Raw genomic sequence first — 17,025 nt, 5'->3', positions numbered from 1 at the left:
GACATTTTTGTTGCTGGAATCTAAGAACAAATTTCCTGAAATAAGGGTTACTCGAAAATGTACTAATAGTTCCTGAAATCTAAACAAATATGAATTAAAAATATATATAAGCTTCAAAAGATGATGTATATTTGTTTAATAAATTAAATCCATTTACAGTCTAACAATTAAATCAATTTTATTAGTTGCAAAATGCAGATGCCATACAAATAAGTTAAATACATTGATGGAGGTGATGCTGGCTTAAGAGCCTTGATCATATTGAAACGCTTAAAGACTAAACACAAAAATATATAAAAATATATACTGGAATCCTGGAGATATTGCACCTAAAACCGACGATTCCCTTACATGGTGGACATGCGTGCATATCGAATGATTTGATCGTGATTCAGGGGGCTATCGGTGGATAGTTGGACCCGTTGCCATTGTCTGGTTTCGTTGGACTTCCGGATGGCCTCCACCACGGCCTGCACATAGAGACCATCCTCAAAGGTGGCGGCTGTGGAGACGGGTGCCTTTACCCACGAGGATTCCTTGCTGCCGAAGGCTTCTTTCAGAGCGCCAACCATTTTGCAGAGTCCTTTGATATAGGGACGTGGCAGCAAGGAGTTGTTAGTGGCAAAGTGCAAATCCTGAACATCCACGTAGACAGCCTCTTCTTTGGGTTGGCCCTCCTTGAGGACAAAGAGGTCACCGCCACGCACCACAAGGTGACCCTTGCTGCCATAGATGAGCACCTCCTGGGAGAAGGCTTTCGCAGGCACTGTGTGACTGTGGAGGGCTACAGTGACCAGCGTTCCGGTGGCCAGTTCCATTTGAAAGTTGCAGAAATCCGGAGCCGTGATTTGTCGTATGCCATTGATGGCCGGCGTGGTTTTGGTATAGGATCGCAGGACTCCATGCACTCGGATGGCCTGCTGTTGCAGCAGAAACGTGACCAAATCCACCACAGAACCCACAAGATTTAGGGCTCCACCGCCCATTTGGGCATCACACATCCAATTGTATTTCTCGGGGAAGAGGGTGCCCATTTGGACGCGCACATCCATGAGAACCACATCGCCAATGGACCCGATGAGCCCCTCCTGTAGACATCTTCGCATGTGCGTAAAGGCGGGCAGAAATCGCAGAGGATGATTGACCAGGGAAATCAAAGTGGGGTAATACTGTGAGGCCCGCACCATTTTGAGGGCATCCTGCTGGTGCAAGCCCGCTGGCTTGTCGCACACCACATGTTTGCCAATGCCCAGCGCCTTTACCGAGATCTCCGCGTGCAGAAATGGCTGGCAAACGATGAAAACCAGATCCACATCCTTTCGCAGCAGGACATCGTCGATGACGTTCGTATGGAATTGCACATTCTGCGTGGCCGCCGTCTCTTTGGCCTCCTTCAGGGTCCTGCCCCAAATGGCCCGCACCTCGAATCCCTTCTCCCGCAGCAGTGGAACCAAGACATTGGCTATCTCTCCGGTCCCGAAGACTCCAACTCCCGGTAGCATCGCTTAAATAGTTTGAAAACTCCAAATTTTAAGCGAAAATCGTAATGTTTTTATTTGGTGGCCGAACAGAGTTGCCACATCAACCAAATTGTGGGCGTTAACAGCTGGCTGGAGGTGGAACTTTGTAAGCGATATATCGGAACGTGAACGGGCATATACATTATTATTTGTTATTATATCTGGCAATAACATTTTGGCTCAGTTTAATTGTTTTTTATTGACTAACAAGAATATTTTGCGGCGATATTTTGTTTCGTCTTACTGCAAAGAATCCAGAATTCTTCACTGTCAATAATTTTGAGAACAGATACTCTTTTGGGACTAGGTGGCAAGATTGATCGAAGTCTACCATGTGGTGGAATAAAATGCAGTGTTGAATAAATCCCAATATTAACGCGCAATATTTTAAAATATAGCCGTTACAAATATTTGAATTTAACAAATGAAACACTAAACCATAACCCTAATGTTTAATAAAAAATGTAAATCGTAGCAATCGAAAAGAAATTCAACCTATCCAAAATCTGTTTCGAATCAGAATAAAGGACAAACACATACCCGATGAATTCGATTGCCCAGTGGCTGACCTCTTTTTCAGTTGGATTTTTAGCATCCGCGCAGGCGATTCGCTTTTTCAAGACGGTCAACGAGGAGGAGTCGCCTGCATGGATTTCTAGCCAGCAGGAAACGGCGGCAATCGATGGATTGTTCACAGAGGAACCGAAGATCCTGGGATCCGAACAGATCAGCAGTGTCCTGCAGCACATTTTCAGCAGTGAGCGGAAGTCCTGCCACGTTTACATAGATGCAATGCACAACCGCAGTGTCCACAAACAGGAATACACATTGGGTTCCGAATCCCTCAATAGAATGCTGGAGGACATCATGGACCCCATCGGAAATGGAAACTGCAGGTCCTTGGCCATGGAGCCTGCCGTTGAAGTATAAGGTTTAAGATTTACCTCTCCGGCTAATAAATTTAAGTTGACTAATTGATTTTATTATAAATTTGTTCTGATTTAAGAATCCCTAAATATTTGTAGTTGGTCTTAAACCACATATGTCTCTGATACCAAGTTAACAACTTTAAAAATTTAAAAGATATACCTTAGTTTTTACATTTTTTTCTGAGATGGTCTCAATGGTTTGTGATTATATAGTTTGGGAGAAGGATTTTATTCAATTGTATATATATGTGTGTCTGGAAAAGTGGGATTCAGTAATATTGACTTTCAATGTAGGATTACTGATAAAGTAATCTTTCTAAATTAACCTGACTTTTAAAGGCCAGACTGCTGTCCACTCTATTAACTAAGTCGGATTCCGTTTGGGTTCCATTTCGAGTGTGGTCTACGCCAGTAAACCATCTCACTATGCCCTTTCACCCCCTTTCACCCCTTTTCGACCCTTTGAGCCATGTGTGGTATTGCAGCTGTCAAAGCAGCCGGCATGCGGAAAATGATTCTGCAGCTTATTACAAGCTGGCAACTGCGAATGCAAACGCTCAGTGGAGTGAAGGACTTACTGACGACCAGGCTTATGGTACACTTAGAAAATAACTTAATTTTATAAGAAAAAATCATTTGCTAGAGCCAGTTAATTTTAAAAATTTCAATTTGAAACAATCCATAGTTCAAATTTTTCAATTTATGTAAACTGCATTGGTTACAGACATATGACCTTTTAAAAATTTTCCAAAAGCTTTTATTTTCGATGATTCTTATGATTTGGAAACTGTTTAAAAATTATTTTAATTTATCTAAGTTTATATACTTTCCTTTTATTTTTAAGTTGTTTCTTTTGAATGTTTAATAATTTTTACTATATTACTTATTATTTAATATAACTGATTTCAATATACTTCCGTTAAAAAAAGCACCATTGCGGCATGAAAATTCCAGTGTTCTAAAGAATTTGCGTTGTGACTGGCGAAAACGTGAAGCCTGCTGGCCAAATCCTTTAAATATCATAAGTATTTTGTTATTTTTTTCTAGTTTTATTCAGAGTGTAGGCCAACACCAGCCATTTGTATGAGTTGTTGTGTGTTTGTGTTTGTCCGGGCGAAGGATGTGGGCGGACATAATGCAAGCATTGGCAAGCCATGGCAAACAAATGTCACAGTCGACGCATTGCCCTGTCATATGGTAACCCAATTAGTGTAATTTGGTTTAAGGCAGCTGCCGCCTGTCTGCCATCTCCCCGCACTCTGCACACTCCCCGCACTACCCACATCCCATATAAACTAGTAGTATAGTGTGTGTGTAAGCCCCATTCTTGGGCTTTAATTAAACCACAAAGTGCACAGCAGCACTGATGGCAAACAATCAACTTTAAAGCAAACCCAGCGGCTCAAGCAAACAGCTAATGAATGTTGCTCCCTGTGACCTCAGGGCATATTGCCACTAAGTTATGCCGCCAACAAAGGTGCAATCGGAGGGGGTTTCCCTGAAAAGGGAAATCGCGGATCGGGGGAAAACTTACTCCAGGCAAAGTTATTAAGACAGCCATGGTGTTAGTTACAATATGGAATGGGTTCAATGGGAGGATTCTTTGTTTAAACCATCGTTGCCATTAAAAAAAAAAAAAACAAAATATATTGTAATTTTATAATCATTATAAACATTCGTCGCTTCGATGTTAATTCATTTTATTTGTATTTATATTTCATGTGACTATTTTCGGAACACATTTTAATCTATACAAAAGGGACCCAATTTAAAATGTTATATTTTCCACATTAATTCAAATATTTTACTATTAAATCATTAAATACTTAATTTAATATGATTTTAAATTTCATGAAAATATGAATTATAAAAGATTGGATTCATTAGCCAGAAATTTAGTTTTATATTCCATTTTGATTTGTGTAGAAATCATTTGATTATAATTGAAACTGTCTCAATTTAAAGTGAAATGTTCTTTAAAATGTTTTACAAATTCCCTTAGAGCTAAATTCAAACTTAAATATCTCCTAACTGGGTACATAAAACAAATTAAACCTAATTAAATTGATTTTCAATTTCAATTTCGACACCCTAGATTCAAGCATCTACAGCAGCAAGAAAACAATTAATGGACTTAAGTAGCTGCCGCAAACTAGCTTTCTCTAAACCAATTAAAATTTATCAGGAACATCACCCAAGTGGCCAAAACCCCACAGACACAAAATTCCTAATTGAATTCTGAATGTTAACGACAATATTGATCACCATGGCTGATCCCGGCTTAGTTTATCTCAGACTTTGTCCGACCGCATGACTCTTGAGGGTAACCTTTCTCTGCAAAACCGGACATTAATCACATTTAAGCCAGATTAATACTAAATGCAGGGGCAGGACGACAGCGAAAACCGAAAATGTCTGCAATTGGAGGCAGGACAACTAAACATTTAATAAGCCAAACAAGCGAACGTCGACGTAGTTTGTACGTGACCTCATCTTGAGGTCTGGAAACCGAAACCCCAAGAACGAGTCAGTCTGGAGCTGGGACTGCGACTGCGAATGGAACTCGAATGAATCAGACCGCACATAGATCTCTGTCAGAGGCATTAGCATTAGCAGCGAAACAGGACGAGCGGCGTAGCCAAAGATAGTTCATCAAAACTGACAAGCCCATTTCGCTGCTGGGAGTCACAGCCCGCCTTCTCTCCTTAGCTATGCTCTACACTTGCCAAATAAAACTATAGATAGTATTTAAAAAATGTTACAATTAAGACAAACTTCTCGTACATTTATATTTTGTATTATTATTTAAACATTCCATTTATACATGACTTCAGCCTGCTGTTTTAAGTTTATGATTATTTTTGTTCCTTTGCAATTATTAAATGACTGCATTATTATTACTTTATTATATTTTAAATTATTATTTCTAAAATACTACAAAAGAACTCTCTATATATACAATTTTAAAACTAGTTTGGCCTTGGCAAATATTTAATGAAAGTTTTAAAATTTTTTCTAAAATAAAACCAAATAAATCTTTATATAAACAATTTTAAAACTATCAGAATTTATTATTATTTATTTATTATTTATTATTTTTCCGTGTGCAGATGAGTTGGAAGCCATCTGTGAATATCCAGGACACATAACAAAACTGCAGGGGAAGCGGGCAGCTCATTCTCCACCTACTTCAGCCAGAGAACCGCAGCCAACAGATGAGAAATATTCATCAGCATTTACGTCACGCAGCGCGCAAAAGTCGCTGGGGAAAGCGGCAGGCAGAGAAATGGGGAAAAGGCGAAAGCAGCAGGACGAGATAGTGAGAGAGAGTACGAGAACGAGAGCAAGAACGAGACCGAGAACCTGGCACTGGATGTCAGTAGATTTATGTTGACATTTCAATGACAGTTGTGAAAATGCTCCAATTTTATGTGTATGTTTCCGTGGCTGTTGCCCGTCTGTCGCCTCTTTCATCTTAAATTTGCGCAAATTGGTTTATCGCAGCAGCTTAAATTATTTCCAATCACGTATCACTCACGAGTTGGGGAAAGTATATGTCGTAGCAGTCACGCGGATGTCACGATTCTGGCAGAAAAATCATAATGCTAGTCATTCATGAAGTAGCTAAAGATCTACTTTAAAGCAGTTGAAAAACTTTTATGGACTTTTTAGGAAAATCACAAGTTTAGTTTCTAGTCGCGGGTCATTCAAGTATTAAAAAAATACAAAGACAAAAAATTAATATTTATTGTGACTGCACAATTTTATTTTAAGAACGGGCTAAGCTTTTCCTCCTTTAAAGGTAATTTTAATTCAAAAATAAACAATGTGATTTGCCAGAAGTATGAGATGGTACTCGCTTCAATTAAATGAATTCATCACATAGTTTAAATAAACAGCACATTGCAAAAGTGCCGACTATCTAAAGCATTTCCTGAATTTCCCCCATCATTCTGCTGGCAGTCAAAGTACAAATTGTTTGCGTGCCAGCCGTCAATTTTTATTAACTTGATTAAGTGCTTTATGGCAGGCATTGGGGATTTTTGGTTATGCAACAAGTTATTAGCAACGCAATGGAAATATTTCACGTGGGTGGGGTGAAAAGTGCCCAGCAATATATATATATATATATAGTTTATATAACCAAGGGGATCCTGTGACAGCAGCTGGGAAGCCGCCTCCTCTGCAGCTGGTGTCAAGGAATAATATTTGCATTGTTGTAGCAGGAAGAGGGGATGACTTAAGTGGGCCTGGGGTGGATTGGCTGGCTGGTTTAGAAAGGCTTCAAGGAGGTGAAATCTGGGGGGTCGAGGTCCCCATATTCAGCATTTCAATAAGCCAAAGCTCAGCCTTGGATAAGGATGAGGATAGGTATAAGGAGCACAGGATGTACTCTGCTGACGGGGGAATTTTATTAAGCAAATAACACGCAGTTATGAAGACGTTTCCTTAATAGTTGGGTGCATGAAAATTTTTGAAGGTCCTAGGAATTTGAGTATTCAAACTTCAATTAATACTATTACTATTACTTTGGAAGGAATATAAAGCAAATAATTCAAATTTCTTTTATTATTATATATAATATATCTTATTCATGAATTAAATATTATATCAAAATATCTTAAAATTTTAGTAATTGTGTATATATATGTGTTTTGTCTTTTTTAAAAATGCCTTCCCTGTAAGAATAAAATCCAATTTTTAATACTTGCCTTCCAACTAGGCAAATTTGATTACATTTTGTAAAACAATTTTCTTCAAGACAGCAGCTCCATTAAATAATTAAGAGAGTTTAAAGGAGGAAGTGTACGGAAACCAATGTTTATGCCAAAATACAGTGTCTTCTGCTGGCAACTATAAAATTCCATTTACACAGGCTCACAAACATATCAAAACAAGAAATTTCGCAGTCGAATGAATTCCGGATTGTCTGGGGTAAATTCCATTAGCAGGGATCTCGTCCTGCATATGAAGTTGCCCTGCACAAATACCATCAAGTGCAGACAAAAACACGCATTTGCATTTGCATATATTTATATAACATATATATAAATAAAGCTGCACATAAAGCTGGTCACTTGCCTTAATTAAGCTTGAAGGTGGAGTTCGCTTTTCTGGAGCTGAATGAAGAGTCAGGATTCAATGCACTAATTGAAACAAATTTAAGGGAGATGCAAAATTACAAATATGGGCAAAAGAATAGAAAAAACAAGAAAGAAGGCAAACTTCGGCAAGCCGAAGTTCATATACCCTTGCAGCTATCGCAAGAATTAAATATTTTTGAAAACATTAAAATTATGATTTACTTGCGAATATGTTTAAAAACATTGAAGCTATGACGATGTGCAGCTTAATTATTTGATTGTTCTTTTATATATTTTTATTATTTGTATGGGAGCTATATGATATAGTCGTCCTATTTTGATGAAATTTAAACCATAATTCTGAAATATTTAACCATTGCTGTATGTCGAAGAACTAAAAAAAAATTAAAAAACAGCAAAGTTATAATTTTTTTTCAATTATTTTTCCGATTGTTCCTATGGGAGCTATATGCTATAGTCGTCCGATTTTGATGAAATTTTAACCATAATTCTGAAATATTTAACCATTGCAGTATGTCGAAGAACTAAACAAAAAATTAAAAAACAGCAAAGTTACAATTTTTTTCAATTATTTTTCCGATTGTTCCTATGGGAGCTATATGCTATAGTCGTCCGATTTTGATGAAATTTTAACCATAACTCTGAAATATTTAACCATTGCTCTATGTCGAAGAACAAAACAAAAAATTAAAAAACAGCAAAGTTATAATTTTTTTTCAATTATTTTTCCGATTGTTCCTATGGGAGCTATATGCTATAGTCGTCCGATCCGGCTCGTTCCGACTTATATACTACCTGCAATAGAAAGACAACTTTTGGGAAAGTTTCATGCAGATAGCTTTAAAACTGAGAGACTAGTTTGCATATAAACGGACGGACAGACGGACAGACGGACAGACTGACAGACGGACAGACGGACGGACAGACGGACATGGCTAGATCGACTCTACTAGTGATGCTGATCAAGAATATATATACTTTATAGGGTCGATAACGTCTCCTTCACTGCGTTGCAAACTTCTGACTGAAATTATAATACCCTCTGCAAGGGTATAATAATTCTAATCAGCAATATTTTGTAAAGATAAATTTAAAAAAAAAATCAAAACTATATATATATATATATATTTTTTATATATTTATATTATTGGACGAACAATGAAGTAGAGCCAAAAAAAACTACCTTTAAATTTTTAATGAAATTAAATTTAGAAAAATAACCAATTATTGACATTACATTCTTTAAATTAATTTATGTATTATTTTATTACATTTTTATCATGGATTTTCAGTACATACATAGGTAATGTACATAAAAAATAAAAAAACTTTTTATGGATACTGTTATGCTAAATTTTTTTTGTTTTTGGAAATACTTTTTTTTTACCGCTTCTATAAATCCGTGCTTAATTTTGTCAAATTAATTTACATACAATTTAATAATTATAAAAAAGCTTTTCGGTTAACTTATTTATATATCTGTTTTTGGAACAACTATTAATTTGACCTCATATGTAAATCCGTGCTTATGTTTGCACGCACAAATACTTGACTGAATGTCACACAGGACAGAACTGACTGCCATTTAAAATGTGATTCACAAATGAAGATTCATGTTGTTATCCTCTCTCTTTCTCGACTCCTGCTGGACATAAATCAATGACACAAGCTGGACATCCTGACATTCGACTGTGGAAATGGAAATGCATTTCCCACCGCCGCTTTTCCAACTTTCCCAACATTTTCCATAAGGCAATTTGGTAAGCTCGTTAAATGATTTCAGCAGGCCCGTCTGGCAAATTGTGAGTTTTGCATTTAAAGTGCTTCATTGCCTTTCATTTGACATCATTGCCATTGCCATTGCCGATGTGACATGAGCATATTGTGTGTGCACAAGTTAAAACTCACTTAATTATCCCAATGACGCTGCACAAATTGCAATTACGCCTTGCACTCACCTGTTAACAATTAACCAACTTCGGTATAACACTAAGTTGGGCATTGTATTTTGTCTATAATACTTATTAAGGTTGCCATAAATTCAATTCAATGATTACTGATTAGAAACTGGATTAGTTAAAACAATTATCTGACTAAAATAGTTCATATTTGATTCAAATGCATTTTATGAATACAAAATTTAAAATTTTTGTTTTATTTTAAGCAAAATATTAAAATTGAGTAATTTCTGGAAAAATGACCAAGTGATCATATAAAATAATGAAACATTAAATAACCTTATTCCTACTTTTTAGAAATTATTTTATTTTAGAGTGTATGCTTTTATTTTATTTGCTGCGATTAACTTAGCTAGATAAAATTGTTTTCTTTAATTTTTATGAAGTTAGTAAAAACAAAAAATTCTTTTAGTTGTCTAATGTTGTATAAGTTTTATTCAATGTGGCACACAACACAGGGCAATATTAGTCATAAGTTGAAACCGGAGGAGGAGGTTAATCCAAGGTTATCAATCAACGTCTGCAATGTGGGAAAATGGCAACTTCCTGCTGTGAAAATATATTTGCAGGAGAATAACTCACTTAATCTCGACTAGACTTACGTTTTTCCCTGGTTTTTCACTTGTTATGTATTCCAACAAGATTGAGAGTGCCAAATTTCCTCGAGACGTTTCTGATGATTGCGCTGCCAATCGAGGACTTTTCCGCGGTTCGCTGACGCCAGACGCAATTGCTCGCGAATGGAGACATTTGGCAGCGGTTGACTCAGGTCGGGAAAATCCAAAAAATTTCCATTAAAATCAGCGCCAGAAGATATTTCATACAGGCCGTTGAAGTTTAAAGGGTTCAAAGTAGGATCTCTGTTACCGTTCTCTTTTATTTCTTCCATTTCGGAGTCATTTAGTTCCTGTAATATAATAAACAAATGATTTGTTTTGTGTTAAAAAAAAATGATAAAAAAAAACAAACCATAAACAAATTAGCCGGCAATATTTAAAATATTATGCAAAATACCGCAAGTGTTTTATAATTGTGTTCGTTTTTAAAACAACTCTGAAATTAAATTAGTCATATATTTTCTCAATTGTTCTGCTTAACAAAAACCTTTTCAGGCCATATTAACCGCTTTCAGCTTCCTAATTTTCAATGAAATTTGTATGCAGGTTTTTGCTTAACCAGAAACAAAGTCTAATAAAAAACAAATTCATTGTTCAAACCATGTACAATTTACATATTTAATTATTTATAAGTATTTAATAAGTCTGTATGAAAATCATGAAAATACAAGCCCATGAATATTAATTAAATTTATTATAAAAACAAAAAAGATGTAGGAAAAAGGCTTTATGAGTATTGTTTTGTTTGATTGAGATACTTAAATACATGATGTATATGCATTAAACAATGTATAGCAAAGGCTTATGGATTTAACGGTCTTTAAATTAAATAATAATAATTAATATGGAAATTGAGAACTAAAAATTCACAAATTCCATGTGAAAATGTTAAAAATATGTATACACACCCGAAGGCTCTTTAAATTTCCAGGATCAGATGCCCCCAGAAGCATTTTAAAGTTCTTCTTTATAACCATTAAGTCTTCTTTAAAATGGATATCCACATAGCGCTTCATTTTTGTCCCGAGTAAATTTCTTACAGACTTTTTCTCATTGAATTCTATTCTAGGCACGTCAGAACACAGGATTTTAAATGAAAAGCCTGCTGAGAGATTTAGATTAATAGGGGGGCGAACTCTTCTATGCAAAATGCATGTCCATCAATCCAAAACAAATTAGCAAGGTCCACTCATCCCGAGTGCAGCTAAAAGCCCCCCAAAAAAAACATCCTCGCAGCGAGGACCTCGATTATTTATGTACTAAATGCAGATAAAGTTTCGTTTTTAAGGCTTCGGGCCCGCACTTTTTGTATCCGGGAATCCGGATTCCGGACCTTTCCATGCACTTTGCTGGCGGACCGAAAAATAAAATTTATTTACAGTTTCCCCTGCCCGGAGGTTCCGGAAAAACGGAAGCCAAAAGGGGCCGAGTTTGGGGAAAACTCAGTCACGTTTTGTGCAAAATGGAAATGGTTCGGAATTTACGGCAAATACTCGCCAACAGCAAGTGTATAGTACTAAAAAAAAAAAAGAAGTGAAATGGGCGGGAAGCCCTAATCGTAGTGAAAGACTCTTTGCTCTATTATTTTCCATGCTCTTATTTTTTTGGGCGTAGTAGGCCTAATGAAATTTTCGTTTTATGGCAAGTGCAACCAGGTAAATTGCAGGTGAAAGCTTTTCCTGTCAGAGCCCGGGAATTTCGTTACGAAAATCTCATTTTTTCTGTGGGTCCTGTAATTTGAGTGGCAATGGTGCCCCCGAAATGGTAGGTTCTCCTGGTTCCATCATAAATAAACAAAAGGCTGTAAACCATCTGATATTCGAGCCGACCCAGTTTGTTGATGTTTCTCCGTGTGTTTTTACCTTTTCGAATTTTATTGCCGCCTCTGGTTTGTGTCTCTTGGATATTCCGTGCGTAAGTTTATTTGTCTTAAGGAAATAACACCGGAATGTTTCGGTGTTCAGATATGTCAAATTAAATAACGGTCAGCAAAAAGAAGGTATAAAACAAGAAACTTTATTATGGTCGCCGAGGACGGAAACTTTTATGGTTGGACTTTTAAATTTTTTAAATAAAACTGGTTTGGAGAGGTGGGAAAAGATTAAGTTGGCTCATATAAAAAGTTCAATATTTAAAACTATATAATTTAGTCAAAAAAATATTATAATGGTTTGTTATTAACCTTGATTTATTGATTTCTTGTTTAACAATAATAATTATTAATGTAAATACAAAATATATTTAAATATGCTTTATTTTGGCTGATTGATTGTAAACATCAAGTCACAGCTATTTTATTTGATACATTTTTATAACAAGTGACATTTTTTTGTTTCCAAGTCATTTAAATCTAGTCATATTTATATTTTTGGATAAATTCATATTCTAAAAGATTTTAATCAATACAACAAATATAAAATTAAATAGCACTAAATATTTTGCCATTTAAAATTTGATAGAATACAGCGTTGATTTACTAGATAGAGCATTGTCATCTTGAAATCCTATTATTTTTAACTCATTAAGTATGCCTTTTGTACCTGTTCCAAAAGTTTAGAACCTACAATTCCCACAGCAAAGCCACTGTTCCTGCCAACAATGAAAAGTTCAACTAACCATGACTTTGGGGCTGCAAAATGCCCCGGACAAGCTGTACACATTAAGTTTCAACTTTAACACAACACAAACACACTGACACTGACACAGGTGTGACCTAAGCTTTCCCCCCACTGCACCCATTACCCCCCTCAACCCCCAAAAACCCTAATGCACACCAAAAAACATACACCAAACCAGAGTCACCAACAAGTCTACAAAAATTGTTGCTCACTGCTGGTTTCTATTTTCCGCTTTTGTCGACGCTTTCCAACTTTTGCTGTCACTTCTTGTTGACATTTTTTTGTGGTTTTTTAGCTAGCATTTTAATTTCATACTTTATGTAGGGAGATTCAAGCTGTTCTATAATGAAGCCAGCTTCTTGTAGCGGCTAAGCTGGAAATTATGACAAAATGTTGAGCCAGCGGCGCATATTTAGGCCTTCCTCTAGAGCTTGGCAACTTCCACAAGGACACTTAAAAAAGTCGCAGACCAAAAACAAAAAGGATAACCACAAACTTGTATAAATAATATAAAACTAAATTTTCGTACTAAAAGTATAAAATTGGTATGTATGCTTTTTAAAAACAACAACAACAAACATAATTATAAATAATAATAAATATATTTTGAAAACATTGCAGTTGCTAATCTATTTAAAATTTTAAAACAAATATTTTTTTTTATAAATGATCTCAAGCTTTTGTAATTTTTGTCTTAAAATTCAAATAAATCTTATTGTTTTTTCAGTGCAATCACATTTATTCGTCGAGTGTAACACCCATCAAAAACCCCGTTCGCCACTCCAGAATTTTCCGCGTGCTGACAGCGGAAAATGTCACAAAATGTTGGCGGCGCTGACTTTTCTGCATGAGTCTGCTGTTTTATTTTATTTGAGGCATTTTCGGGAAGCCCGCTCAGACTATGACTATCGCATTCATATTTTTGGCCTTTTACGACTTTTCATAATCTTTATGGGCGAGGGTTGCCGGAGGGGGGCGTGGCTCAGCGCATTTTACAGCTCAAGGAGTTACGACGCTTATGAGTGCAATTTAAATTCAAAAGCCGCTTAAATTTATTTCGAGCTCTCGAGCTCCTGCCTGCACTCACTTAAGTCAATTTTTGTGTTGCAAATTTAACATTTATGACAAGCAATTTAACTTTTGCCTAATTGCGCGACATGCAAAATTGCAAGTTAACTTCTGGGGATTGTCTTGCCCCTTTTTTCCCTCCTATTTTTCCTTCAGGATCAGCAGGATGCCCGGAGTGGTGAGTCCTGATGGTTTATTAAATGTAACTTTTGCCTCCGTCGGAAGAGGCGGCGTAGGAAAGTTTATCCTCCAGCAACAGGATGTGGAGCTGGAGGAACTATCTGGAGGTTCAAAACCAACTGGGGGCAGAGCAACTAGAATGGCTCATTAGGATAGTGCTAGTGGAACTTATTGGATTAGTAGACTGCCTTGGGGCTGAAAGATGATGCTGTCACGGGATGCCATTCGCTGTGCATTTAAATGGCTGGGGAACTAATGGCATATCCCCGGAGATTTATAAAGGCAACAAAAAACTGAGCTCTAGAAGGGGAAAAAATGGAGACATGCGGCCTTGTTAGATTGGGAGGTCCTATTGCATTCATAAATGTGGCCTCAAAGTTATCCATCGGTGTTAGTTTATAAAATTATAATAAAGCTTTTCTCAAGAACGAAAGTGTTTAACATACTCTTTGTATTTGTCCATCATTGGAAATGGTTTGTTATTAAAAAACTAATATTGTCCAAATGTAAAGTCTTAAATGTAATATTGTAATATTTTTTATTTTAGCTTACTAAATAAAAAAAATGCATTTTTAAAATTAAATTTCTTAAGGTGCAATTTGCATATTCTAAAACTAAATAAAAAATGTTAAAAATAATTGTATAGATTGTTGAGAACAATATGAAGCAGACTTTGAATAATTTTGACGAATTTTTGGAAAAGGTTAATTTTTTCAAGAATACCTTTTTTGTTATTTATTTGTTTTCGAAAATTTCCACTTGAACACTTTTGCAACTAAAATTTGTTTTCTACCCTCTCGAACAAGTAATAACTTTTTTTAAACTTTTTATGCTTTATAAAAAATGTAAACTTCTAGATTAAGCTCAAAGGTTGGCTTAAAAGTTGCTGCAACTTAAAAAGCAACTTAAAACTCCCATCCCGGCTAATCTCATTGTTGAAACTTAAATTTGTCTATCCGCCAATTAGCTAAAAGCTGGATTTTCATTTCGCATGCAAGTAAAGATGTCACAGGGTCTTGGCTGGGAAAATGGGAAAAGATTTTTCCGGCTGCGTCGACAAGCAGCTTTCTCAAGTGCTCTAAGTGTTGAAGCGGATCGACAATTGTCTTAATTTCTCCCCGCGGTCTTCTTAGCGCTTCAAACTGTTTGAATCGAAAGGAAACTGAAGGATAAACACGCTAAAAAATGCTGCAGGAAAATCTTTTTGACTTAGCAAAAGGATTTGCATTACAAACTCCATTTGCAGTTGCATAAACTGATTTATTTAGCGACTTAACTTGTGCAGCGGTAAAATCCCTGCTCGCAAGTAAAAGCTTTAAAAGCATACAAGAAATTAGTTTTGATTGCTTTGAGTATGCACAAAGGATTAGGAACCATTTTCAGCTGAAGTGAAAAAAAAACGAACCATAAAATTTGTGTTTTTATTGGTAAATATTTTTCAATTGGCAGCTCGCAAAAGTTTTTTGGTTTGGTTGCATATCCGAAAAGCATTGAGATTTAATGAATGGCAAAATTGTTATCCAAACGGATTTCAGTTATTGAAATCGATTTTTATTGTTCTTTGAGATTTGGTTTAAAGATTTTAGAAAATATGAATACTAAATTCTTATATTAAAAAAAAATAAATTTGTTTAAATAGGTTGGTAACTTGTAACTTAAATTTAAATGCAAACATTTTCTCAAATTAAACCAAATTAAATATGTTTTTATAGTATAAATTGGATTACTTTAAGAACTCATAATTTAAATTACATTAAAATGCCATTTTTTGCCTGAAAATTATTTGTTAATAAAAGAAATACCAAGTAATGTAAACTAACTTTTAAAACTTAATGTTGACAACTTTGAGAAAGGTATTTAAATCTTCGTTAGATTCCGTCATTTTGTCCAGCATTTAGGCCAAATGAAGTTCAACATTTTCGCTAAGTTTTCCTTGTGGCGACATTTTCCCAGCCGCAACATGTTAGCGCAAGCCGAAGTTTTCCTGAAGTTTAAGTTTGTCTTGGGTCTGGTGCTCAAGTTGCTGAAGGGGCCATTCTGACCACAGCTAGACTTAGAGCCCACTCTGTGGCCATGTGGCACTTGCTCATCCGGCGAAAGTCCTGCGATCCAAAGGACCTCTGACCTCGGGCAGAAGTGGAGGAGTAATTTAAACGCAGACAGAGGACAAGACGTTTGCATGAGTTGGCAACTGTAGTTTAGCATTTTTATTTAGCCATCATTTGCCTTTATGACTGCTGCGGTAATCCTGCCAAGGATGTCCTCAAATTCCACCATGATTTGGCCATTTTATCGAGTTCATTTCGAAGTTGCTGAAAAGTTTGTGCAAGTGTTGCAAGTTTTACTGAGTCGTGGGCCAGGTTTTTTGGGGACAACTTAATGACAGCCACGTGGGGCAAATTTCTAGGATGAAAATTACTCATTAAAAAGTAATAAATGTCATTCCAGGGAAATTAGCTTTTCTGGCCTTCAGTTTCAGAAACGGGACCTGTTAATTTTTATGTATGAATAAATGTACAAGTTTAAACTTAGGTATATAAAAAAAATTAAGGACAAATGTATGTATGAATAAATTTGCAAGTTAAAGTTAAGGTACTTTCTATTTAATAACACAACAAATTTAAAAAGAAAAATAAAATGCGGAACCAAAATGGCATGACTTTCTACCTTTATTTTTATTTTTAAATTGTTTTTTTTTTTTTTTTTTTTTTATTTAAGCATCCCCCTCCATTTAAGGTAAGGATAACAAGATGAATCACATTCAAATTAAAATATGGACTTTCTATAATTTGTATTTGTGTCTATCAAAAGTAAACAAGATAAGGAAATCAGTGATAAGTTTAAATAAGTTGCCCAACAGGAAATTTACGACCATGCTTATATTAAACTTACTAATTTTGTGCCTCGTTTAACTAAATTAAATAGTTCTTTTTGATGTGTCAACCACATGTGGATAGTGCTTACATAGTAGTAGACAATTATTTTCATCAGTTATTAGAAAACCGCACAAAGAAGCAACAAGCCAGGAAA

General features: G+C 35.7%; 3 protein-coding genes across 4 annotated transcripts; 1 reads left to right on the top strand and 2 right to left on the bottom strand.

Annotated features, from left to right (window-relative positions):
* Positions 1-152: 152 nt before the first annotated feature.
* On the bottom strand, positions 153-1,608 carry LOC108147977 (glucose-fructose oxidoreductase domain-containing protein 1). Its single transcript, XM_017274784.2, has one exon. It carries the CDS (start codon positions 1,500-1,502, stop codon positions 348-350), a length of 1,155 nt encoding a protein of 384 aa, XP_017130273.1. The 5' UTR covers positions 1,503-1,608; the 3' UTR covers positions 153-347.
* A 393-nt stretch (positions 1,609-2,001) lies between these two features.
* Positions 2,002-2,498, top strand: LOC108147978. The gene has a single exon (XM_017274785.2). The coding sequence runs from the start codon at positions 2,064-2,066 to the stop codon at positions 2,448-2,450; it is 387 nt and encodes a 128-aa protein (XP_017130274.1). The 5' UTR covers positions 2,002-2,063; the 3' UTR covers positions 2,451-2,498.
* Positions 2,499-9,918: 7,420 nt separating this feature from the next.
* LOC108147897 lies at positions 9,919-11,203 on the bottom strand. Of its 2 annotated transcripts, none has more exons than XM_017274658.1 (3): positions 11,038-11,203; positions 10,115-10,419; positions 9,919-10,061 (listed from the first exon to the last, which is right to left on the bottom strand). In XM_017274658.1, the coding sequence occupies exons 1-2, from the start codon at positions 11,143-11,145 to the stop codon at positions 10,138-10,140; spliced, it is 390 nt and encodes a 129-aa protein (XP_017130147.1). In that variant the 5' UTR covers positions 11,146-11,203; the 3' UTR covers positions 9,919-10,061; positions 10,115-10,137. The 2 variants fall into 2 exon arrangements, with proteins under 2 accessions (XP_017130147.1, XP_017130148.1); XM_017274659.1 differs by having other exon boundaries at positions 9,919-10,058.
* Positions 11,204-17,025: the final 5,822 nt, after the last annotated feature.

This window comes from Drosophila elegans, unplaced genomic scaffold (assembly GCF_018152505.1).
Source record: "Drosophila elegans isolate 14027-0461.03 unplaced genomic scaffold, ASM1815250v1 contig_814, whole genome shotgun sequence".
In the NCBI taxonomy this organism is placed as follows: domain Eukaryota; kingdom Metazoa; phylum Arthropoda; class Insecta; order Diptera; family Drosophilidae; genus Drosophila; species Drosophila elegans.
The sequence above is the reverse complement of the archived record's forward strand: the minus strand, read 5'-3'. Positions and strand labels throughout refer to the sequence as shown.

Coding starts and splice junctions, on each gene's coding strand:
- LOC108147977 (XM_017274784.2), bottom strand. CDS start 1,502: ATGCTACCGGGAGTTGGAGTCTTCGGGACCGGAGAGATAGCCAATGTC.
- LOC108147978 (XM_017274785.2), top strand. CDS start 2,064: ATGAATTCGATTGCCCAGTGGCTGACCTCTTTTTCAGTTGGATTTTTA.
- LOC108147897 (XM_017274658.1), bottom strand. CDS start 11,145: ATGAAGCGCTATGTGGATATCCATTTTAAAGAAGACTTAATGGTTATA. Junction 10,420..11,037: donor GAAATTTAAAGAGCCTTCGG/GTGTGTATACAT, acceptor ATTATATTACAG/GAACTAAATGACTCCGAAAT.